The 25,251-nt window shown below is 50.5% G+C and overlaps 1 protein-coding gene across 5 annotated transcripts in view; it reads left to right on the top strand.

The window, feature by feature from the left end:
- The window catches only part of SIRPA (signal regulatory protein alpha), a 43,648-nt gene that overhangs the window by 12,197 nt on the left and 6,200 nt on the right, over window positions 1-25,251 (top strand). For all 5 annotated transcript variants that reach the window (XM_055544386.1, XM_055544385.1, XM_055544384.1 and 2 more), the window contains exons 3-7: window positions 7,877-8,233; window positions 13,933-14,253; window positions 14,815-15,144; window positions 16,930-17,043; window positions 19,993-20,017. In XM_055544386.1, the coding sequence (XP_055400361.1) occupies window positions 7,877-8,233; window positions 13,933-14,253; window positions 14,815-15,144; window positions 16,930-17,043; window positions 19,993-20,017 (1,147 nt within the window). The remainder of the gene's footprint in view (window positions 1-7,876; window positions 8,234-13,932; window positions 14,254-14,814; window positions 15,145-16,929; window positions 17,044-19,992; window positions 20,018-25,251) is intronic.

Below are 25,251 nucleotides of genomic sequence, written 5' to 3'. Positions count from 1 at the left end.
CTGTCTTGGCACCTTAAGAGTTTACCTGCTACGTGGAGAGGGATACCAGGGTCTGCCCTTTACCTGCATATGGACAGTGTCCAGTTCTCTGAGTTGCCTGTAGTGGCGATGGAGGAGAGAGTACCCTGATCCCAGTGGGCCCACTCCCGTATTATTCACAAGGCCATGTGTATCCTCATTTGTGCTGGTCCCAAGGCAGGTGCTAGTTTCCACCGCAGTATCTGGGGCATCTCCACCCAACAGGTACCAGTAGGCTGCTCCCAGTGATGGCCTGCTCTTTAGATGGCAACTGAAGCCCTCCTTTAGGGTGCTAGGTAGCTCAGTCCTGGGCTAACCCTTCCCCAGCATGCTCACAGCTATTGAGTATGTCCCAAGGACTCTGCCCTGGTCCCTTAATTGTGCCAAGCCCTTTTCTCTCCTCTACACCCATGCTCACATCGTTGTTCCTTCTTGAATGCCTTTCCTTCTCCCTAGCCTTTGTCAGCTTTCAAGACCCAGCTCAGGGACCACCACCTCCAGGAAGTCTTCTCAGATCTCTTCCAACACCCTGTCCCCAAGCCTCTTCTTACTGATCACCCTGCACATGATTATTGCCTGTGTTCAAGATTCTGCCCCACAAGAGTGAGAACCCATCTGACTTGGCTCTGTGTCCTGTGGCATCCAGGACGCGACCTGGATGTAGAGTGAGGCTTGAAAGGGTGTAAGTGAATCAGCCTGACTCCAGAGGAAAGTCAGCGCCTAGCTGCAGCTGGGACTCCTGGATCAGAGCCCCAGGCTCCCCCTTGGGAACTGCAGAGTCTACACAGTCATCACCTGTACAACCCCTCCTGAATGCATCCTGGGAGCCACCTGCCCCACCCAGGGTCATGAGCCCCAGCAGGGCAATTCCAGGCTGGCCTCCTCACCACTGTGCCCTGTGGCTACTGCCTAGTAAGTAGGTGCTCAGTAAAGGTTTGAGCCTCCCGTCAAGGGCAGGACCCTGTGCCAGGGGCCAGACAGGGCCTTGCCCACCAGGAGCCAGACTTGAGGGGGCATCTCCCCCGCCCTCCTTACTCTTTCACTACCCCGTGTGTGCCAGGCACGTTCACAGCTGGGCACTCACACACACAGTGTACATGACAGTGGTCCCCACACACGCTGCAGCCCCTTCTCCCCAGCACTTACGTCAGCACACACACCCTCACATTCACACTCATGTACACCATTCCCATTGCATACGTGCCCTCCCTGTACACATACACACACACTCGTGCACACACGCCACTTCTCTCCTCCCCTGCGTGCACCCACATTTGTATGTACCCACGTGCTCACACCCCTCCCAGACATCTAACTATTCACACCTTGGGCACAGACACACACCAACAGGTTCACACCCACATTCAGATACTCTCCTGTACACAGTTCACGCCCCTGCCTGGCCCTGGTCCCCGGTCCCCTTCTGATACACTCCTGAGCTGCACCAGAGCATGTTCCTGCACAGGTGAGCATCTTGTACACAAGCTTATGTGTGTATGCACCCCTACACCCATCCATGCACACATGTGTGAATACTTGTGCTTGGCACACCCATGCATGCATGTGCACATTTCTCTTTCTCTCCTGTGTGCGAACTCCCATCCACCCTCCTCACTACACACTCATACACAGACATCAACTCGTAACCCAGAAGATGCCTAAGGCAGTGCCTGATGAGGTGCTGCTGTGTTGAGGGGGTGATAAACCAGCACTCCCCACCCCCAAGGATGGCCAGTAACAGTCAAAGCCAGGAAGGGGGATGCTAAACCAGGTGGGGCCAGGGTGGATGTTTTCTTGGGATACTGAGCCCCAGGTGCTGCCAGAGCTCCTGCCATAGCCTCCCAGGCCCCAGGCTCCTTGGATTTGTGGAAATCTGAGGGGTGGCCTCCAGCCTGTCCCTAAAGCCCCTGCTCTGGTGACCCACTGTCCAGGCCCAGGCTCCCACACGAGGGGCAGTGACGCCCACCAGGAAAGGCTGGCTCTTGGGAAATGTGTTTTAGCTTTGCCTCTGCATCCTGAGGAGGCAGGAGGAATCACACCCAGAGATCACAGTGGCCTTGTTTCCCTCCTGGCAAGTTTCAGTTCTAAGTCGATTTGTTTTTTCCGTTAGAAAAGCATCCATGCTTGTTTCTTCACTTCTGATTAAATTGTTTTTATCTTTTTCTTAATCTCAAAAACTACACATGAATGTTGTTTAAAAAAAAAAAATCGAAGATATTTTTCCAGGTTCAGTGGTCAGTTCTCAGTCCCTATCTTATTTCATCTCTTATACCTTCCTTGGTCCATTAGTGGAAGACCAGGGAGGTTGGAGCAGGTTATGGGGAGGGAACAGGAGATAGGGTCAAAGATGCCAGCAGGAGTCTCTTGTCTAAAGGGTTGGGGCTCATTCCAAATGTAAGCTTTGGAGTTATTTCTTTAAAGTCTATCTTATCCACTTGTGTGCGAGCTCCATGAGGCCAGGACAGCCGCTGCACAGCCCTGAGCTGAGGGCCCGGAGCACAGCAGATTCTCATCATTCATCGCTATCCACCCCTGTCCTGTGAGCTCCCTGCTCGTTGTCCCCGTGGACACGGAGTTCCTCTCACAACAAATACACGGGGAAGTTCCACCCACTGTGATGACTTCCTCCAATAGATAACCTACATGTTTTATTCATTACTTAGTATTTTTCCAAAAGCAACAAGTTTGTTCACTGCAAAAAAAAAAAAAAGAGAGAGCGAGGAAGACTTCAATGTATTATTTACTATGAAATAGAAAACACGCCCATCCTGGTGCCCACTCACCACTCGTCCCGTTTCCCAGTCATAACTCACCTCAGTGTCATGATGGTTAGCACTCTAGGCCTTTTCCCAAGATGCTTTGATCAGAGAGTCTGCAGGTATTTATTGAGCATCTACCCTATGCCAGGCCCTATATTGGGAGCTAGGGAAAAAGCACCGAACAAAACAGACAATTCTTAGGAAGGTTCATTCAAATAACAAATATTCATACCCAGGTAACATACATATTACATGTATAGGTTTTTCTTATTACAGGTGGGATACTGTAAATATTCTTTTTTTAATCTTTTTTAATATAAATTAACTTATTTTAATTGGAATTGGAGGCTAATTACTTTACAATATTGTATTGGTTTTGCCATACATTGACATGTAAATATTCTTTAATAGCTATCCAGTTTAAAAAATCTGAAAATACCCAAAATAGAAGGAATAAAAAAGAAAAAGCCCATTAGATTCATGATCCAAAGAGAGTTGCGTTCTATAGCCTTGTGTAGTACCTTGCCGGAGAAGGCAATGGCACCCCACTCCAGTACTCTTGCCTGGAAAATCCCATGGACAGAGGAGCCTGGTGGGCTGCAGTCCATGGGGTCGCTACAAGTCGGACACGACTGAACAACTTCACTTTCACTTCTCACTTTCATGCATTGGAGGAGGAAATGGCAACCCACTCCAGAATTCTTGCCTGGAGAATCCCAGGGACGGGGGAGCCTGGAGGGCTGCCATCTATGGGGTCGCACAGAGTCGGACACGACTGAAGCGACTTAGCAGCAGCAGCAGCAGCTGCTCTGTGCACAAGGGCTTTTGCAGGGTGCTTTACCAACATCAGTCCCACTCCCATAGATGAGGAAACCCAAACAGAACGAAACGACAACGACTGAATGTAACGTGTGGTAAGCTGGTACTGAGTACCTACTGCATGTCAGGCACAGCTTCAAGCATGAAACGTGGGCTAACTTAGTCCCTGAAATACAGTTGTTGATGTCATCTCCACTTTACAGATGAGGAAACTCAACCACCGGGCTCAATAAATTGTCCAAGTAGGCTAGGCTGTGCCTGTGCGTGGAGAGGCTACAGTGCAGAACCACTATGCCCACCAGAGTTAAACATGCACTAATATGTGATTAAAAAAAAGGGGAAAAGCAGTAGTACCTTGCAGTTGTTTGTTTATATATAGTTTTAGTTTATTTTACAAAGTCATGATGATACTGAAAGCCGTTTTCCTGCTTCTCTATTGTACATGTAATACAAACAGAAAACATAAAAGCAGAATGCCTTGGAAGTCTGCTACTCACAATTAGTCATGTTTGTCTTTAAATCAGATATACATTTTTTCAAAATTAGAAGTTTAAGATCACATGAAAAACATCACTTAGTAACTGACTCTGATCTTGTCATCTATTTCTGTGTCCATAATTATAATCCTTATATGTAGATGTGGTCATCATAAGTTCATCATCTTGGGATCAACAGTCTCCTTTTCTTGGAAATGACAATATTTGCAATTTTTTATTTTTTATAAGAACATCTGAATGAATGATGCAAAACATTTTCAAATATCCTTAGTAATATGAGTATGATTTTACATTGTTTTTATTCATTCATTTTTTACCAATGTCAAAATGCAGTTATCTTTGATGGTATTCGATGAGATTATTATTTTGTTTTTATACTTTTGCTTTCTCTAAATGCTTTGCAATGGACAGGTTTTATTCACTAACCACAATATCATTTAAAATTATGCCTTGCAAAAATGTCCAGATTACCAGTTTCACAGTTACTGTTTTGTGATGGCTGCTTGTAATTCCATCTAGAGAACAGGCCACAGTTCCCTTAACCATCCCTGTCACTGAGCACTTGAGTTTTTTCCCAACTTTCACAAGACCGTTCCATGGGGACCCCACTCCGTTTCTGGGGTTGCGTCCTTGTGGAGCAGCCCAGCAAAGGCTGGGGAACAGCCGCCACGCCTGGGCGCCTCCCGCCACACTGTTTTCCTGAAAGGATGGCCCACCTTCCAGTCCCACTAGCACCGTGGGAGGACGCCTGCCCAGCCGCCCTCCTCTCCCTGAGACAGTGCAAGCTGCTGAACCATTGCCAGGAAGGCAGGAGAGAGTGGGAAATGGGTTTGACAGTGATGCCAGCGTGATGACCCCGGGCCCAGAACCGCGGGAGTGGTTTTTAAGAAGCCCAGTTCCCAGAACAGAACCTGCAGAGAAAAAGAAAAGCAAGCAAATGAGGGAAAGACTCTGCTGGGAAAAAACACACAGAGATTAAAATAATATTTGGCACTTACGTCGCACTTTTAAAATTCTTCAAACGCTTTATAAACACTGGCTAATTAATTAAACCTCCTAAATCTGGCTGCAGTTGGTGGAGAGAGCTTGAGAAGAGCTAAAAAAAAAAGTGGGGGGGACAGCCCTCCACAATGCCAGATTTTGTTGTCACCTCCATGGGTGTGACTGCAGGCCTCCGGGTGCAGCACAAGAATAACCCTGCCCCAGCTGTGCTCCTGGCTCCGCACCCCATGTCCTGCTCATGGTCCCTCGCCAGCTGCTGGCTCACAGCCCCGTGCAGTGGTATTGATGAGGGTAATAATAACCACCACTAATTACGTGCGTCTATGGTCCAGGCCCAGTCCCAGGCTCCAGGCTCGGTGTCTTCCAGACCTGCCTCTAGCAGCCCCTTAAACAGATGAGGAAAGAGGCTCAGAGAGAGGATTTGCCCAGGAGCAAGTGAAACCCCTCCTTCCTTCATTTTTGTGTTCATTCAGTGTGTGTTTATCAAGGGCCCAGCGTGTGCCAGCCAGTGTCCTAGGCAGGGGGTCAGAAACACTTCCTTGTGGATCCTGTTTCCTGCTTGCGGAGAAATGTCAATCCACAGAAAGTCAAGTATAATGTACCTTTGATAATGATGGGAACAGAAACTAAAGTTTAATCAGCATGTGTGCTGCAGGCACTTATATCCAACCATTTCCTCATGACTGTCCCAGGGGGTGGGTGTCAGGAGTGGGTGATGGAGTCCCACAAGGGCAGGTGCTGAGCTGGCTGGGTGGGGACTGCACTCTCACCCAGGCCTGCTGGACCCAGCATCTGTGCATACTCCAAGCTGCGTTTCTAGTGTTGTCTCTGGTGTGGATGTGGACCCATTGGGCACGTTCCTAGATGGATGCTGTTGGCGGCTGCTAATGAGGCCTGGAATGTCTCAGGGTGCATGCCTGCCTCCATGGGCCTCCTCCCTGTGTCTCCCACACACCTGGCCACCCGCTTCACCCCAAGCCCTGCCCTCTGTGGATTCTTGTTTCTTCCCTGCATCATGAGGGTTGGGCTGCCCTCAGGCTGCCACTCTGCATCTCTGATCACCAGCCATGAGAACTGGGCAATCCCTGGCATGGAAGTCAGAGCTGGGACCATGGGCAGAGGGATGAGAAGCCTGTCCTGTGGTCCAGGCTTGCCTGCAGTGAAGGCAGACAGGAGTCTGTGGCTGGACAGATTCACAAGGTCACTGTCCTGCTCAACTAGAGATGAGGGCCTGCTTAGGGCATCAACTACAACCCTGTCTGATGTACAAAGCAAGGTGGCCTAGGTCAGGACAGCACAGGGTCACATCGGGTCAGTGGAGCAACCAGGCAGAGGCCATTTGGCCCATCTGCACATCTGCCAGTTTGACATCACTACGTGTCTCTGTCTTTTCTCTCTTTTTTCTCCCCAAGTATCTGTCTCTCACTCCATCTCTGCTCCTCCCTCCGCCGATGTTTGTGTGTGTGTGTGTTTCTCCAGGGTCTTCATGATCTGCCCTTTCTCCCCACCCCCACCTTGTTTAGAATCAGGGCCCCGGCTGCACCTCAGTCTTAGCAGCCATAGCACCTCCTAGCATCTATACCCGGCCTGTCCATCTTCCTTCTGTGTCCCTCTTCTCCCAGCCTCCTCTACTGGGAATTCCTGATCATGTACCCCAGTCCTCTTCAATCTGGGGCTCAGTCCCCCCACACCACTGACCTCCTGGACTCCTTCCACCTGTCCATCCTAGGAGCCCTTGAGGCCTGACCTGGATCCAGCCCCTGTGTGTCCCAGCATCCAACCTGGGCCTGGCCTGCAGGGGTGTCATTGAGGGCCAGTGGAAGTGAAGTTCATTTAGTCACTGTGCCCAGCTTGGTGCTCAGGGGCTTCTGAGCTTCTGGGTTTCTGTGTCATCTCACTCTTTCCAGAACACACAGAAGGCTGTGGGTGTTCTACCCTTTCTGTGGATAACGTAACTGAGACTGAAGCAATGGATAAGCTCGGGTCATGGGTGAATAAAAAGTGAGCCAGGTCTCAAACCAGTTCAGTTGGCTCCAGATGCTAGACCTTTCTTTTTGACCCTGTTCTGGCCTAGGCATATTGTTTGTTCCTACCAGAGATACATGGAGACAGGGCCATAGTAACTGACAGACGAGACCAAGGCCCAGAGGGCAGTAACTCACTCCACGCAGTGCCTGGCAGCATCCAGCACACTCGCAGGCCTCCCTGTAGGATCTTCATGGTTGCCTGAGTGATGGCCAGGGTCAGTCAGCAGGACTGAGCCAGGACTCACACCCAGGTCCTTGTACCCAAGTACTTCACTAGACCATGGCCTACATGGGACCCAACTGCCGAGTATAGTCTCTCTGCTCAGGGCCTGCTTGCTAAGCCAGACCTGAAACAGAATAGAGCCCCTCACACACACCGTGCTGCCACCCACTTCTGAACCTTTGCCCAGGCAGTTCCTTCTCTCAGGAGCACTTGTGCCCCTTTCTTGATTCCTGGTAAATTCAGACTTGAATTCAGAGCCCAGTTCAGACATGACTTCCATAGATGGCTCAGGTACTCAAACTTACTATCTGCCACATTTTTAGCCTCTCTGTGCTTCAGTTTCCTCCTTTGTAATAGGGTCTCAAGTTACAGGTTCGTTGGGAGGGTCACATGTGATATATGTGCAGTGGACTGAGTTCAAGGCCAGCTCATGGTATGCTCAGTCACTGAAAACTGCCGTTGATAAACACTTGAGAAAACTTACAGGATCACATGAGGATGAATAAATAACTGCTTTGTATCTTCCTCCAGGAGCGGCAGGTGAGGGGGAGCTGCAGGTGATTCAGCCTGAGAGGTCAGTGTCAGTTGCAGCAGGAGAGACGGCCACTCTGCACTGCACCGTGACCTCCCTGAGCCCCGTGGGGCCCATCAAGTGGTTCAGGGGAACTGGGCCAGGTCGGGAGTTCATCTACAGTCCAAAAGAAGCCCCCTTCCCCAGAGTAACAAATGTTGGAGATACCACAAAGAGAAACAACATGGACTTTTCCATCCGCATCAGTAACATCACCCCAGCAGACGCTGGTATCTACTACTGTGTGAAGTTCCAGAGAGGAGAACGTGGTGACGTGGAGTTTAAGTCTGGACCAGGCACTCGTCTCACTGTGAGCGGTGAGTATGGCCTGGGTCTCCTTTGTCCGCTGGTCTGTGATAACATGTCAACAGGAATGCCCTTCATTCTGTGAGCAAAAAAAAGAAAAAAAAAAAAAAAGGCAGTCAGATGCAGCACTGTGTGCTTTCACATGATCTGGACATGTTCTGATTTCACTCCCTTCTACAGGTCAGAGAAGTTGAAGTCTGTGGGTGTCATGCTACTTACTCCTTGTCCAGCTCATCCCATCCAGCTCTTTGGTTCCAGGGATGAGGGAACTGAAACTCTGAGTGACTTTCCGTGTCACAGGTCAGATCCTACCACCTGCCTGCAGAGAGTACTCCCTTCAATGTGGCTGAGTATTCCATTTGCTCAGCACTTATTGAGCGCCTCCTGTGTGCCAGGCCCTGCCCTGGATGCTGTGGAGGCAGCAGTGGACAAAGCAGGCGAGGGCTCCTCTCCCATGAAGCTTATGTCCGCTTCCTCCCAAAGAGGAGAAATCCATCCAGCGCAGGGAGGGGAGATGTGTTTATATCTTCTTCAGAAACTACACACTGAGAAGAAATTTTTGGGCAGACATTCAGTGTTTACTCTGATGGTCAGGCTTGGAGGAGATGCCCAGAGGTTGGGTGTTTCCTGGGGATCTGTTGAGAAAACCCTTCACTGAAGGCTCCCAGCAGAGCTAGGTCATCTCAGAAAATGTCCCCATGTGGGTGACTTAGGGGCAGCCCCATTGAGGTAGCAAAGGTGCTCATTTAGGGTTTTCTGCCAGAGGCCCAGGATCCTCTTTCTAACTCCTGAATCCTGGACTGTCAGCACAGGAAAGACCTTTAGACACCATCCTCCAAACCCCCCATGTACACATGGGGGCCTGAGGCCAAGAGGTGACAGGGACCCAGACCACAGTCACATGGTCAATAAGGGGATCCTTCCAGAACCTAGTCCGATTCCAGGCCAGTCCCCTTCCTGTAGCAACATTGAAACTGGTTTCATAGAAGAGCCTGGTACAAGGAGGGAGCAAAATAAAAGCCCCTTAATTTGAACCATTGAACAGGGCGCCTTTTCATAGGTTTCTCAAAGGTTCATAATGCCCCTTACATGCAGGCCCTGAGACCCAAGGTGATTGGGAACCTCTTCCTACTTTTATTTTAACCGTAAATCCTTCATTCCAAATCATCCCCTGGAGCTGCCCAGTATTTCAACAGCTGCAAAGCACTTGGCATATGGAGACAGCATCTACCAGTCTTTGTTAACAAATAAGCAAGTTGTTTCCAAACTTAGGCCATTAAAACAGAACTACAGTGGATGACCTTATCTATACATCACTCTACTCCGGTGGGAGACGCCCACTGTAAGTGGCATTGCTAGTTCAGGCAGTATGTGGATTTAAATTTGGGTAGAAATTGCCCCAAATTTCTCTCTTAGATGTAACAGTTGAATCTCCCTACAACCCCTGGACATAGAAAAGGAAGGTGGCTTTTTCCTGATTTTGCAGATACTACTTAATTTCCCAGATGATGGGCTCCTTGCCCACCAATCACATCCAGTAAGTGGCCCCCCCACCACTTGGATCTGCCGCCTCCCAGGATGCTGCTCTGCCTCTTCCCCAGGCCGCCTGCCCAGATGATTCCCTGGGTGAGAACACAGGGAGGGGCGGGGAGCAGCCTGTCAGATGCAGAATCTTCCTCATGGCTTTTACTCCTTATAACCAGTGTCTGAGGGAGGTGTTCACCTGTTGTCCTTTTATAGATGAGGACACCGAGGCTCAAGGAGGGGACGTGGCTGGTGAGCAAGTAGGAGAGCCAAGATTGAACCCAAAGCAGTCTGACTAACAGCCCTGTTCTCTGCATACCTCACCATGCTTGTCAAAGTGGGGAGAAAATTCCAGCCTTGTCCTCTTAAAATCCTGTATTGTTCTATTCAGTATGAAGTATAAAAAAAGAGTCCTGTGTGAAAGGCAGGACTACCTTTATAACCAATTCAGACAAATACTACAATATGTCATGATTTTCCTAAAAAACACACTTAAAAGCATCAGGAGTCATTTCTGCCCATTGGTGTGATGTTGCCCCTTCACCAGGGCCCTGTGGAGCAGGTCCGGGAAGGGTGGTGTGGACAGAGCCCAGAGGGGCCACTGTGACCCCAGCAGCGCCGGGCACACCCATTCCTGGTTCTGTGGACTGAGGATGAGCAGGAGGAGGTGTCCCCCAGAGGGTAATGAGGGCCCCGTGTGAGTGAGAGTTCCTGCTCTAGACTCAGGCGTCGGGAGCCCACGTCTTCCCTTGTTGTTCCAGGGTCCCCAGGGCTGGGCCCTCAGAGGCTACTCCTCCCTGTAGTCACTTGAATTCAAGAATCTGAGGGAAAAGGCGGGGTGGTCAGTGTGGGGGCTCCTGAAGGTGGGCACTTGCTCTGCTGATGGACCTGAAAGCTTGGACTTGACAGGAAACACCAGGACACAGTCAGGGGGTGAGAGGAGACAGACCCTTCCTTTCTCTCAGCCTCAGTTTCCTCATCTGCATGATGGTGGTCATCATGTCTTTCAGGAGAGTTGGAAGGATTTGAGGAGCTCTGTCTAAATCACCAGCACAGAATAGGGACTCCTAACTAAAGGTGTTATTTCCAGGCTGAGACCCAATTCCCTGTGCTGGGCTCCCGTTTCCTCACCTATGCTACTGCTGCTGCTAAGTCTCTTCAGTCGTGTCCGACTCTGTGCGACCCCATAGACGGCAGCCCACCAGGCTCCTCCGTCCATGGGACTTTCCAGGCAAGAGTACTGGAGTGGGGTGCCATTGCCTTCTCCATTCCTCACCTATGGAAAGAAGATAATCACACAGCCTTTGCAGGGTGTTCCAGGAGTACAGTGGCCTGGTGACAGGACAGCCCCTCGGGAAGGGATGGTGCTGGCTTCTCAGGCTCTGTGGTCTTGGGCACATCTCAGTTCCCCCTGCTCCTCAGTTTACGCATCTGTGAAATGGTGGGAATCACACCATTGCAAGGCTCTGTGATGACTGGAGAGGGTCCAAGAAGCCCTGGATAGGGTGGGTTAGGGTGTTCCTGAGTTTAGTGCACAGTGGTCGAGCCCCCTGCCTGGGCCCCCACCCCAGTTCTGCCCCGTTCTGGCTCTGCGACCTCTGATGAGTCCCTCTCCACCTTGGGGCTCAGTGTCCTTGTCCCCTGGTGACAGCCCCAGCCTCACAGCAGCTGCAGGGACCAAATGAGGACACACGTCAAGAGCTTAGAGCAGAGCCGAGCACGTGGGACAGGTTCCACCAATGTGAGCTCTGATGTCCCAGAGCCAAAGGACCTTGAAAGAGTCACTTTCCCTCCAGGACTAAGTGTAATGGGTTGGGATGGAACTAGGTGACTTTCAACCTCAACTGCTCATTGGAATCACCTGGGAGGTGGTGACAAGCTCCAAGGACCCTGGGTCCACCCTAGAAATTCTAATTTAAGTGCGCAGATGTGGCCTGGGCAGCTGAGTGTCTTAACTCCTGCAGAGGATGCTGGTGCCTAGCCAGGGCAGAGAAGCCCTGAGCTACGTGTTCTCTGAGGTCACAGAGGGAGAGCTGTAGTTTTTCCCTGAAAAAGGTAGGTTCCGCTTGGTGCCTGGGTTGTAAGGACAGATCTTGGGGGTGTTCAGAATAGCCTGTGATGGCGACAGCTCTTAGGAGGCCCAAGAAAGTCAGCCTAAGTGGGTTGGCAGGGACACCCCTCACTTCCAGCAAAACTCACCTAGGCGGAGAGGGGCTTCCTGCCCACTCAGACCACCTGTTCAGACCTGGGCTTCATCGCGAGGGAAACCTTCCCATCTTTAAACATGTGTGTGTCTAAACAGGTGCTGGAATCCCCAACAACACTCCATGCTCAGCCCAGAGCCCTCCTGCCTCAACAACCACAGTGACACTGACGAAATCTGCCCTCTGTCCTTTCAAAATGCTTCCAGCTCTGAAAAGAGCTGATCTGTAGGAAAACACCTATGAAGCCTTGTGTGTTTTGAAACCCAGTTTCCCCAACTTTTTTCCTGAGGGGGTAGTTTTGAAAAGAGGGAAAGGATCTAACTTGGTGGCTTTCTACTCCTTTATTCATGCGAGTCTTTCATGGCAACTGCAGGGAACAAGGTTTGAGACTTTTCTTGTCTTTTCCACAACACTTTTGTTCTGCCTTCTTACTGCCTAGAGAATAAATACCTCGGAATGACCTAGGTATGACCTGGTATGACCTGGTCAGACCTAGGAATGACCAGATATGATAACAATCTTGGGTATTATTGTTTAAGCACCTACTATACGCCAGGCTCTCTGTTTTATATATACCCCTCACTCATCTTACCAGGTGGTGCTTTATCTGCTTTGTCTAGAGTCACTGAGGCTTAAGAGTAAAGATCAGAGACGCTAAAATCAATCAGTCCCACGTGCAGTGAGATGAACTCTGATACTTACTCTCTGGATGTTCTTGGCCTCATACCGTAATGCATCTTCCTGGGCCTCATCCTGTAAATGGGGCCACACTCAGCCCTCCCTCTCAGAGTTGGTGGAGGGATTAAAGAGCTGAGGTTCCTAGAGGGATCAGCCCAGTGTCATGCTCCCAAGAAACTCTTGATAAGTGGTAACTAATCACAGCATCTGCTCCATTTACATTCAGGATGCTGATGATTTTATGACTTGACTTACTCAAGTAACACCTCTTTACCATGTCCTCAAAATGTTTGATGAGTTTTAAGAAGCAAGTTAAATATTTACAAGCGTAGATATTTATATAGTTGCTATCTGCCAACGTTTACAGGAGGTGTTAGGCAGTAATGGACAATTTGGAGATGCCCCACAGGACCTTTCTAAAGGGAGAAACTGCCCTCACTTTTGACTTGCTGATTTGTGTATATTTTCAGGACACAAAAAGTGCTTCTGCTGCTTCATAAGCCTGTTTCTGTGTGTCTTCTGATTTAATAACAATTAAGAAATTAACCACCGTTGGTTTCTCAGCACTTGGAGATCTTTGTTTCAACCCAAAACTGATCTAGGAGAAGAACCCAGATTCAGAAAAGTATCTGTTTGCTCCCTTTCTTTCAAATTTAAGGATTGGTACACATTAGTCTTACTGGAATATTTGTGGAAAGAGTGAAAACTATGGAGTAAATTCATAGGTACCTGAAGGGGCAGCTCTGGATATAAGTATAGTCTGGGTTAAAGAGAAATCTGTGTTTACTTAGTTTGGTGAAGCATATTGTGTTTTACTCATGGCAAAAATGCTTCCACTGACTATTTAACTCTCCCACTGGAGCCCCAGGAGGAATAATGCCTGCTGTCCCACTTCATAGATGAGGAGCTAGGAAGTACCTCGGTCACACCTTCATTGGATGGCCAGCCTGGTTAAGCTTCCGTGTGGTCCCACTGTGCCCTTGCTTCCCTTGCATTCACTTCTATAAATGCTTTCTCTGAACTTAAGTTTTCCAGGAGAGCCCAGCTAGGAATAGCAAATAGGAAGAATGTCTGAGACCAATCAGCACTTTTTGTTCCTGTGCCCAGACTGGTGGGAAATCACCTTGCAGAGGAAAGAAGGTGGACTTTGCACTCAGACCTGGAATTCCATACTCCTGACTCAGCAGAACTATTTGAAGAATTAAAATAATAATATATGTGATAGTTCCTAACTATGTTACATATTTTTCATTAGTGATGATAATCACAATGGTTTTCAGTGTTTATAAATGTTCCTTTCGTAGCCAAGCCCTCTCCTCCCGTGGTATCCGGCCCTGCAGTGAGGGCTACACCTGAGCAGACAGTGAACTTCACCTGCACATCCCACGGCTTCTCCCCCAGAAACATCTCCCTGAAATGGTTCAAAGATGGCAATGAGCTGTCAGCCTCCCAGACCAGCGTGGACCCAGAGGACGACAATGTTTCCTACAGCATCAACAGCACAACTAAAGTGCTGCTGACCACAGGAGATGTTCACTCCCAGGTCATCTGCGAGGTGGCCCATGTCACCCTGCAGGGGGGCCCTCCTCTCCGTGGGACTGCCAACTTGTCTGAGACCATCCGAGGTAGATGCCCCTCATGTCATCCCAAGCCCATACCTGCCCCCAAGGCCCCAACCTGCTCCTTCCCCCTGATTTTTGTTCCAGGCCTTGAATTGCCTGGAATCTGCTTCCTGACAATCCTGCCCAGTCACCAGGCTCCTAGCTGGTCACTTATTACTGTTTTCATGGCAGCTGCCAGGTGGATGCCTGTCATGTGCCAAGCACTGTGCTAATAGTTTACCAATAGCTTCTTCAACTGCTGAGCACCTACTGTAAGTCAGGCCCCTGTGTGTTTAGTGACTTCATTTATTTTGCTGCAGTTATTATATTTCACGGGCATACCAGGGCTGTGCTTATAGATTGCACACATGGTTAACCTAACAGGAGCCCAGCCTTTGAGCACCTGCTGTGTGCCCTGCACTGTGCGTAGTGACTTCATTCATATGCAGAGACAGCCTCAGTGCTTGAGCACCTATTGCATGCCTGGCTCTGGGTGACTCCCGGGCTGTGCTGAGCTGTTATCCATCTCCTCCCCTATGACATGTCTGTTCCATAAGGTCAGAACTTCTTCCTGTGCTGTTTCAGTTCCACCCACCCTGGAGATTACCGGATACCCCCCAGCTGGGAACCAGGTGAACATCACCTGTCAGGTGAACAAGTTCTACCCCCCGGACCTACAGCTGACCTGGCTGGAGAACGGAAACATGTCCCGAACAGAAGCAGCCTCAATCCGCGTAGAGAACAAGGACGGGACCTTTAACCAGACGAGCTGGCTCCTGGTGAACTCCTCTGCCCACAGGGAGGCTGTGGTGCTCACCTGCCAGGTGGAGCATGACAGGCAGCCGGCGGTCTCCAAAAACTATACCCTGGAGGTCTCTGCTCCCCAGAAGGACCAGGACACAGGTCAAACCCCTGGTGAGGTCACCACTGCAACTGACCCAGCTGTTGATCTTTTTTTTTTTTTTTAATATTAAAGGTAGTAATTCATACTTTTTATAGAACAATGTAGAAGTCAATAGATTAAAATAGAATTTTAAAGTGAATTCCCACCTCCAAGAGTGACCACTGGTAAGAGTGTGGCGTATTCTTTATAGATCTTTCGACATAAATATCCTTGAAAGAAAGAAAACAGGGAAGGAGAGGGATTGTCCTGCTCATGGTGTGCTCTCTCGCTTTCTTCTACTAACAGTTTCTGTGTTCAGCATTCCCTGCCCGCCCACCTCCTCCCCTTGCTCTTCGTGACCTGAGCCTACTCTCCCTGGCAGCCCCACTGGAATGGGGTCGGGGGCTTCAGGCTGTCTGTGGCTTATCTCAAGTGTGATCAGTGCTGCACTAACTGCCCTTGTACATATTCTGTTACATGCGCAGCTATTTCTATGGGACGATCCCCAGGGAATGTCGCTAGGCCCAAGTGCATGCCCATTGAAGATGATGGCGATGCTGCCACCCTCCTGGGAGAATGAAAGGTGTCAGGGTGTCATTGTCTCAGCCCCTGTCCAACTGGTTGTCGGCGTATCTCCCTTTCTTCAGAATGACAGTGCCTGGTTGGCATTTTGGTGCCACTGTGGAATGTTCCATCACCTGTACCCCTGTACATAGCAAACCCTTTGAATGGATTAGAATAGAGGCTATTTCCTTCCTTCGTGCATCCTGAAAGGGACAGCTCTAAAGAAGCCTTAGGGTCTGTCAAGTTGCCCTTTGATGCCACCATGAGCCCTCCCCTCGGAGACAGGATGTGTGGATCCACTCGGGCTGTCTGTGTCACTGGGGAGCTTGAACAAGTCGGTGCCTGTCTCTGGGCTGCTCCACCTGCCCCTGGCAGTGTTGAAGGAGGTGACCCTGGTGACCTCTCAGCTTTGAGTCTCCGCTGCTGGGACCATGGCTGTCTCAGCATTGTGGCTTCAGGGCTGGGTAGGTAGTTGACACCCAAGAAATACTTTTAGAAAGGATGAAAGAGTGAGTGGTTGGTTGGTTAGTGAGGTGTTCCTCAGAGCCATTCAATGAAGTAGAGATGACTATTGACCTCAATAATGTAAGAGGAAGCCATTGTGTGAGGGGGTTTAAATGACCTGCTCAAGGTCGCTCAGTGAGGGCATTGATTTGAACCTGCATTTCTGTGGCTCAGAGCCCTGCTCCTGACTGCACACCGTCCTCCTGCGGGATCCCCTTCCTGTGTCTGGTGCCAGCCTCTGCACTGTCTCCATGTCAAGTGTCCTGGGCTCAGCCCTCCTGGGCCTAGGCCCCAGGCATGGACCAGGGCACTGCCTCGGGGCTCTGCATGCCCAATGGCAGGTCACTCTCCTCACAACCCTCCCCCCGTGGTGTGTGATGCCCCAGCTGCCATTAGGAGATCCAGGCAGACCTGTGTCCCTGCGTGGCCGCTCCATGGCTCACTCAGGTGAGGAGGAACGTATGTCTATTCCTCAGGAGGGCAATTCCACCCACACCCTGCAGCTGGGGTTCCTCCAAGGCTGACAGCAATGTTTCCCTCCTGGCACCTCGGCACAGTTTTTGCGCTGCCTGTGGGTAACCCACAAGGGGAAGTATGTGCATATCCATGAACATGCCCATGGGGCTGAAACATCTGAGCCAGATGTTCTCAGTTAATGATGCCTGCCTCATGGTGAAAAGGGGCAGTGGCTTTTCCTTTTCTTTGTTTTAAATTTTCCTACATGAAGCCTCTATTGTGTGTGGTCGTAGGCTCGAATGGCAACAACTGGACCAGCATCTTCATCGTGGTGGGCGTGGTGTGTGCCTTGCTGGTGGCCCTGCTGATCGCAGCCCTCTACCTCCTCCGAATCAAACAGAACAAAGGTAGGTGGGTTCCCTGGTTCCTCCCGAGAGTTTACCCCTGGGCTGTACTTCCCAGACGGGGAGAGGCCTCTGCTTTGGGCTACACGTAGTTTAAGTCATAAGGACGTCCGGTTACTCCCAGTAACAAGAAGTCCAGGGGTACCATTGCCTTGGCTGTGCAGCCCCTTCACCAGACTGAAATATGGGTGGGCCCCTACCATGCAGCATCACTGCTCCAGGCCTCACAGTCTCACAGAACCACTGCTGATGTGGGAACTGGGGAGATGCCAGGGTGGCAAAAGGGTCTCAAGGAGGAAACGGTACTTCCCAGGAGCCCCTGGCAGACTTCTACTTTCCCCTTACCTGTCCAGATTATGTGCCCAGTCCCCCGGCAGGAGGCTGGAAGGCAGTGGGGAGAATACCACCACCTACTTCCCAGGCTGTGGGGAGAATTAAATGAGTAACTGTGGGTACAGCATTAGCAAGATGCCCAGCACAGCAGCAGGTTCTCAATGTCAGCCCCTGTCATCAGTGTTGTACGTGAGACCGGAAACATGAACCACCTCCCTGGGAAGCTCCCCTCATAGAGGCAAGGTGTGTGGCCTTTGACTACAGCAGGAGGGTATAAGTTCCAATCCAGGACATTGTGCCCTGTTTGCACTCATGCGTGCACGTGTGTGTATGTGTGTGTCTGTGTAGTTGTTTCTGTTGACTTGGAGTTAGATGAACCAGGGTTCCAGATCCTTGTTTTATGCTCTAAAGTTTGGCCTCCATGAGCCTCGGTTTCCTCACCTGTAAGATGGACGCGGCAGTGCCTGCCTCGGAGGATAGTTATGAAACAAACAAGCTCATGTGCAGCAACAGCGCTGACACATTGTCAGACCTAAAAAAATGCATGTCCTCTTTCCCACTCTTGAAGACTATTTTAAGCCAGTGTTTCTGAAACCTTTTTGGCTACAAGTGATAGAAATACATTTCATGTCTCAACCCAATGCACACACACCCCATCTATAAAATTGGAACTCTGATATTTTCCTTTTTGTCATATTTTGTACTATGTTCTCTTAAAAATGCTGTTTGTGACCCAGCACCACGACCGCAGCCGGCAGAGTGCCAAATGCCATCCTGAGCTGCATTTCTGCACCCGGGCCTCCAGACAGAGCTTGACGGGCTTTCTGTGCCTCAGCCACACACCCCTCCTGCACTCCCTCTCCTCTGGCCCCCAAGTTTCCCTCCCCGCTGGACTGCCTGGAGGACTCAGCCCTGAGACACTGCCTGAGCCTCAAACTCCCATCTGGGAGGGCTGGCATCTCTAGAATCTAGAAGAGGTTCTTCCAGGTGATCTGCAGGATGGTTTCCCTAACATTCCTGGAGCCCCTACACAGGCAGGACTCCTCTTTGGATGGGGAAACAGGGTCTCTTGCCCACCTTGGGAGACAAGCCAGCCCTTGGATGGAACATTCATAGTGCCTGTTCATAAAGCCCCAGCCTCCTTTGGAGCTTTATCCCTGGGCACCATGTCAGGCTCTAGCACACAGGAGCTCATTTCCGTGGGCTTGGGCATCAGCCATCCAGTGTTCTGGGGAAGAAATGGGGGTTGGAGAGCTGCAGACGCTAGTGAAGGCCACCCAGCCCTGAATGGTGGGTCTGCTTGTGTGCAGAGTCCGGGTCTCAAATGTAGACTTTAGTGACAGTGACGGCTGGCCCTCAGTCAGCTCTTCTGATGTGCCAGGCACTGAAGTCACCACAGACCTAACTCCACTTTATAGATGAGGAAACTGAGGCGCGGGAGAGTTATAGAACTTGGTCAGGTCTCACAGCTGGTGAGTGCTGGTGCCAGGATTCACATGGCAGTGGGTCTCCAGGGACCATGTTTGAGACCACACTGCACTTTGCCTCTATCCTAATGAGACACCCCCTCTCCCTTGTCAATCCCCGGAGGTGTCTGCCGCCCTCTACCTCATACTCACAGTGAAATATCCTAATTTCAGCTCTATCACTTGCCTGTTGCGTGACCTTAGGGAGTCATCTGGTGTCTTTAGTGTGGAACGGAGATGAGCAGTGTCCCATCATTGGACTCCCTGAGATGACTCGTGTCCCAGCACTTGGCAGCCCATCAGCCTCCATTCAAATGTTAGATGCTGAGCTGCTACATCTAATGGGTACCACTCACCTAAAAATCCAATACCTGCCCAGGCACCAAGCATTCATGTGGCAGTGAGAATTCTTGCAGCGTGGCAGCCTCCAGCCTGCTAATATGTGATACAGAGCACACTTGCCTGTGCATGTTGCTTTTTAATTACAATTTTACAGCAAAATCAGAGTCAAATGGTGGCGAACCCCAGTGGCTTCTCTGTGGGATGCCCCACATCACAGGCTCAAAGCCTCTGAGCCAGACAGACCCTTTCTTTCCTCCCACCTTTTTGCAAAGGTGATGAGATGAAAATGAATGTTCAGCCCACCCGTGTGACTTAGAGGACTGAGATCTAACCTGGGAGAAGGAGAATGACCCACCCAGGGTCACGCAGCATGTGAGTGGGTGGCAGAAGTGGAATTTGCACTTGCTCCCCCAATTAGCAGTTCTGCCAGAACCTGTTCTCCAGCAGTGAAGGGCCCTGATGGGCACCCAGTCTTGCTGTAGGGTTTCAGGTAATGTGTGTGATGGATGGAAGTGAGGCTCAGCCAGAGGGAGGGCAGCTGGCCCCAGGCTGGAGGTTGCTTTGGGATCTGACCTTTGGCAATTCCCAGAAGTGGGAAAGCTGGCAGGCCCAGCTCTTCCTACTGAAAGATAATGGACCACCCACCCCACTGGGGTGGGCATGGGGTTTCCTGTGGTTTGGAGGATATGATTGCAACAATTCCTCCCAACATCCCTGGGGGCAAGCCTCTGCACCCTCCAGAAAGTAATTATAAAAGAAAAGTGTGTTTCTAAGTTGAATAACTGGCTTTTTTTTTCCTTTTCTCTTTCAGCCAAGGGCTCCACTTCTTCTACAAGGTAAGTACGTCACTGGGCTGGAGTGCTTTTGCAGTTATTTGGTTGTTTGCCCCCCAGAACTGCCGAGCAGAATCCGCACCCACTGACCCTCACTCCTGTGCCAGTCAGCCTTCCTCTGTCTTTCCTTTGTAAGCTCCTCCCACCAGATCTGTCTTTAATTACCACCTCAAATGAGGTGATTTCAGCACACAGAGGCACTGATTTCCTGCCTGCTGCCCACAAACAGTGAGACCCTTACCAAATCCTGTTTGGACTGTGGCAGAAACTCCTGCACATGCCATCCCCAAATCTAATTGTATACTGTGCTCTTTCCTTTGTTCATTAAGTATTTATGGAGGGCTTTGACAGAGATAGCCTGGGCAGTGCCAGGGTAGGTGGGTATGACAGATGCACCTGTGCCTCCTGAAAACTGCCTTGGTCAGAGGCTAAACCGATGACATTACATCATGGAAGGTACATTAGTTGGTTGATTTAACATTTGCTGTGATTTTTGCTGAGTCCCTACTATATGCCAGTTCTGTTCTGAATGAACAAGACTCAGTCTGGACCTTCATGAAGCTCAGACGCCAGTGAGAGGAGCAGGCAGTAAGTGTGGAGGTGAAAGAGTCTATAATGTCATGTCAGGTGGTGACAAATTAAACACAGCAAGGGGATGGAGATGGGGGCAAGGGCAGGGCCTCTTCTGAAGAGGGAATATGAGCAAGGACCTGAAGCTGGGGAGCCGTGAGGGGGCACAGGCTGGGCAGGAGAGCAGGCAAGGCCAAGGCTCAAGGTGGGCTGGGAGGACGGGGGAGGCCAGCAGTTGGGGCAGAAGGAGCGAGGGGACAGGAAGGGATGAGGTCAGAAGGTGCAGCCCCTGTGTCTTAGCTGCAGCCCACACAGCAGGTGGGTGACTAATCCAGACTGCAGCTTTGAAGCACTCCCCCCACCAGCATTCACCCCAGTAGAGTAGAGGCCGCACCCCATCACCTACCATGTGAATGTGCCTGTGTGGAAACGTGAACATCAACTCTAAGTACGATAAATACAAACTATAAACTGCTTCATGTTCGTTCAGGACAGGTTTTGCCATCAAATGGGTTTTGCAGATCTTTTGATTCTTTTAGTACTTTGTGGATTTCAGAAGTGCAAAACAGAACTGAGGATGTGAAGTGGAAGCCAGTGTCTAGGGGCTGTGGCTGTTAGGACTCTGGATTTGACTCCCAGTTAGATGAGGGGGCATAAGAGGGAGCTGATCTGACTTTGTTTGCAAGGTGCCACTCTGACCACATGTGAGGACCAAGCTGTAGGAGGGAGGGTGGGTGGAGGCAGAGGGGTCAGTGAAGAGGCTCCTGCAGTGGTCCAGGCGGATGGCTGTGGCCTGGATGGGTTTAGAAATGGTCAGATTCTGGAGATATTTTGGAATTAGAGCCAAGGGGACTTGCTGACAGATTGTAGGGTCAGGGACAACCCCACAGTTGGGGGAAGGGAGTGCTGTATCCTGTGTTGGGGGGTCACTGGTGGCAGGTATGGTGGGGGGCAATTCCAGGCCTGTGGTTGCACACAGCAGGAGCACGTAACCCATCTGAGGGGTCCTGGGAAGCATCGGGCCTTCCTGCCGTACCAGGAGTCTGTGGTACCCTTGGGAGAAAGCCTTGCTTTCTGCTCTGACCTCTACAGGTGGCTTCCTGCTCTGAGCCCTGGCCAGCCTCCCAGCCTCTTGGTCCCCGAACAAACAGAGCCACCATTCCAGCAAAACTGGGCTCCTCATGCCCGCAGGGAAATGTGTTTCCTGTTGCCATGCCTTCACCCACCACACTTCCCACACCAAGTACACTCTTTCCCAAGAGCAAGGCTTGGCTTTCATCCTTTGCCTGGAACCCCTCAGTGATTCCCTGTGGCCCTCCGAACAGTCTCTCTCCTGAGGCCCCCAAGCCCCTTGCAGTGCAGCCCTGCTGAGCTGGACAGTTTCACTTCCTACCACTCCCAGGGCTTGAATTCCATGGCTCAGCCTCAGCCCCCACCTCCTCCCTCACGCTGCATTCTCGTTCTCCTCACCCTGTGCTCCCCACCCCTGCTCCTGAGTCACCCAGGGTCTGCACAACTGCCGCGCCTGGCAGTCACAGCAGGTTCTGAACAGCGCCCCTGGAGTGGTCTGACATGGAAGCTAGCGTGGGTGACCCTCCTTTTACTCGGTTACCTCCTGCTCTTCCTTCTGGGCTCAGCGAGGGCATTACCTCCTCCAGGGACAGAGGCTCCTCCTGGGAGCTCCCCTGGATTGACAGCCCAGTGTATCCAGGCTGTCTCTGCGTTTGTCCCTGTAGTGTGACCTACCCCTCTTCAAGGCAGGGTGGGTTACCTCCCTCACGTTCATTGCTGATTACTGCTGAACTTGGCACTGTGCCTGGAATGGAATAGGTGCTCAGTAATGGTTTGTTGAGTGAATAAATGCTACCCCAAACCACTCCAGTAATCCCTGATCTCTAACGTCATGAATCCCTAAAACTAGCCTTGTCAGTGGCTTCACAGCCCCAACTATGGAAGGAGCTCTCTTTTTTGTTTCATTCTTCCTGCTGTCACTATTTTTACTTGTCTTATCTCCCCAGTTATACAATACATTTCTGGAAGAAAAGGGCTGTGTCAATAATAATAATGACAACAGCAGCAGCTGACGTTTATTGAGCATTCACTGTGTTCTAGGCACGGATCTATGATTTCACCTGTATTAGCCCATTGGTGATTTGATTATCACAAAAATCCTGTGATTTACTATTATCCCAATTTAATTCAACAGAGGTTTTCAAACTTGAGTGTGTAGCAGAATCCCTGGGAGGGCTTATTAAAACGCAGATTACTGGCCCCTTCCCTGGAGTTTCGGATGCAGAATTTATATTTCTAACAAGTTCTCAGGTGCTGACACTGCTGTTTCTAAGCCAGACTTTGAGAACCCCTGCTTTAGATGCTTATTATTGTCCCTATATGTGGTTAAGGAAACTGAGGCTCAGACAAGTGTTGTGACCTTCCCAAGGACCCACAGCTAGCAAGTGCGGAACCATGAGTCAACCCAGGTTTCTCTGACGCTGAAGCTGAGGCTCTTCATCACTGATCCAGTGCTTCTTGCTGCCTGTTTCTTCTTCCCCAGAGAAGCCAACCGTTTTCTGCCTGTTTTTTTTTGTTGTTTTTTTTTTTTTTTAGTTTTTGAGCATGATCCTACCCAGGGAGCCTTGAGATCACTTGCTCCCTTTGATCTCTCTAAACCAAAGTGCTAGCTAGTGAGCGGTACTGGTGCTTTTCCATGCAGCTGCCAGCTTCAGCTCGGCTGGCTGGGATCAGACACTTTGCAGAGAATGTTGGCGTGGGTAATAAGCCAGCTTCCTGGGAGGGGGAGGGGCAGTGGCAAGAGTTGGGGGTGCCTCTGCTTTGAACTCAAAGGGCCCATCAGGTTGCAGGGCCAGTGGGAGGACTGGCTATTTCTAACTCCCTGGGTTAGGAATGTACAGGAGAACATTGTAATCCTCCCCAGCTCAGATGAGAGGAAAATGTGGCTCTGCTCCCTTAATTGGGCACTGGGGTTCATTTCGTTGGCCATTTGTTCACTTGTCAGACATTCACTGCGTTTATTCTTAGAATAGTTAAGGCTTCCCTGATTCTTTCATTTATTCATCTGGATTGAGCGCCAGGCCTTAAGCTGGGGGGATTGCAAAAAGGAATAAAAAAGACACTAGCCCTGGTCGGTTGCACTTTTGATCTGATGGGAGAGATGTTCGTTCATTCATTCAACAAACATCCCTAGTGTGCTGATGATGCACTGGCCCATTACTAGGTGTCGAGGCTCCGGTGGTAAACATCATGGACCTAGTCCCTGCTCGCATGGAGCTCGTGGTCCATAGGGAGGCAAGTTACCATACTAGCTGGGAGGTGAATACGTGGTGTGCTACAGGTGCTGACTAATGCACAGGCTCAAAGCAGAGGCGGGAGGGGGTGTGCAGTGGGTGGTCAGGGAAGGCCATCTAAGGAGGGGACATTTAGATGACGGCTGAGGGGCAAGAAGGCTCTAGCCTTGGGAACATCAGGGGCAAGGGTGGACCAGGCAGAGGGAACAGCCAGTGCCAAAACCCCCAGGCAGGAGCAGCTGGACGTGTTCATGGACCAAGGAGGAGGCAGAACGGGGGAGAGGCAGGGGGGAGGGCGAGCAGTGTGGAGTGAGCGAGGCCAGAGACAGAGGGCTAGAGCACATCACGTGGGCCGGGCAGTCAGGACACAGAGATAGATTTCACTGTGTGGTGGGAAGGAGTTGAGGGTTTTGAGCAGAAAAGTGACATGACATCACGTACGCATTTTACATGTGGAGAGTGGAGTGTGGGGGGTGAGGGGGCAGACATAGAGCAGAGACGCCAGGGAGGAAGCTCTTCAGAAATTTGAAACCTGGATGGTGGCGATGGTGGTGTCTGGTATGTATTTTGGAGGCAAATCGACAAGCCTTGTGGTGGATTAGACACAGGTTGTAAAGGAGGAGGAAGGGGAATCGGGGGGCCGTTCCCATTTCTTTAGCTGAACACAAGGATGAGTAATAGCGATGCCATTCACTGAGATGGGAGAGACCCAAGGAGAGAGACATGACAAAATGGATAGCTGCTTCCCATCTATAATTATCACTCTGAGAGAGGAGCCCAGTGTTCTGAGAATGGATTTCGGGATAGTGAAGGTTTCCCTGAGAAATGACCATTTGAAACAACTCTGGGGGAAGAGAAGGAGTGGATCAGAGGAAGAGGCAAGGTGGACTGAATGTGCAAAGGCATTGGGGCAGACTGATTGGCATTCATTCCAAGTCTCTTTTGAGCACCTATACCCATGTGGTGAGGAAGCATGGCAGACAGACAGACTTACAAACCTGATGGGAAAATATGCAAGGAGTTTGAAACGGTCACGGAGGGACAGCCCAGCCAGCTTAGCACTGTCAGAAGCCATCCCAAATACGTGACAATGTAGTCGTCTTGAAGGATGAACAAAGGTTAACCAAGAGGAAAAGCCATTCAGGAGGTCCTTCAAGGCTGTTGACATGTAAAGTGCATCACATTGAGTAGCCCTTGAGAAATATTGGGTGGGTGGATAAGTGGGTGAATGAGGATGACGAAGTGAATGAGTCTGGGTTGGTGGGTGGGGGGCAGGCGGGGTGGTCAGCCAGAACCAGACTCCATGGGACTTACAAGCAGGTCGAGGTGTTTGACTTGAACCAGAGTCAGCGGGGACCCAGA

This window comes from Bubalus kerabau, chromosome 13, assembly GCF_029407905.1.
Source record: "Bubalus kerabau isolate K-KA32 ecotype Philippines breed swamp buffalo chromosome 13, PCC_UOA_SB_1v2, whole genome shotgun sequence".
Taxonomy (NCBI): Eukaryota; Metazoa; Chordata; class Mammalia; order Artiodactyla; family Bovidae; genus Bubalus; species Bubalus kerabau.
Note: the sequence above shows the minus strand (reverse complement) of the source record. Positions and strands in the feature narration are given on the sequence as shown.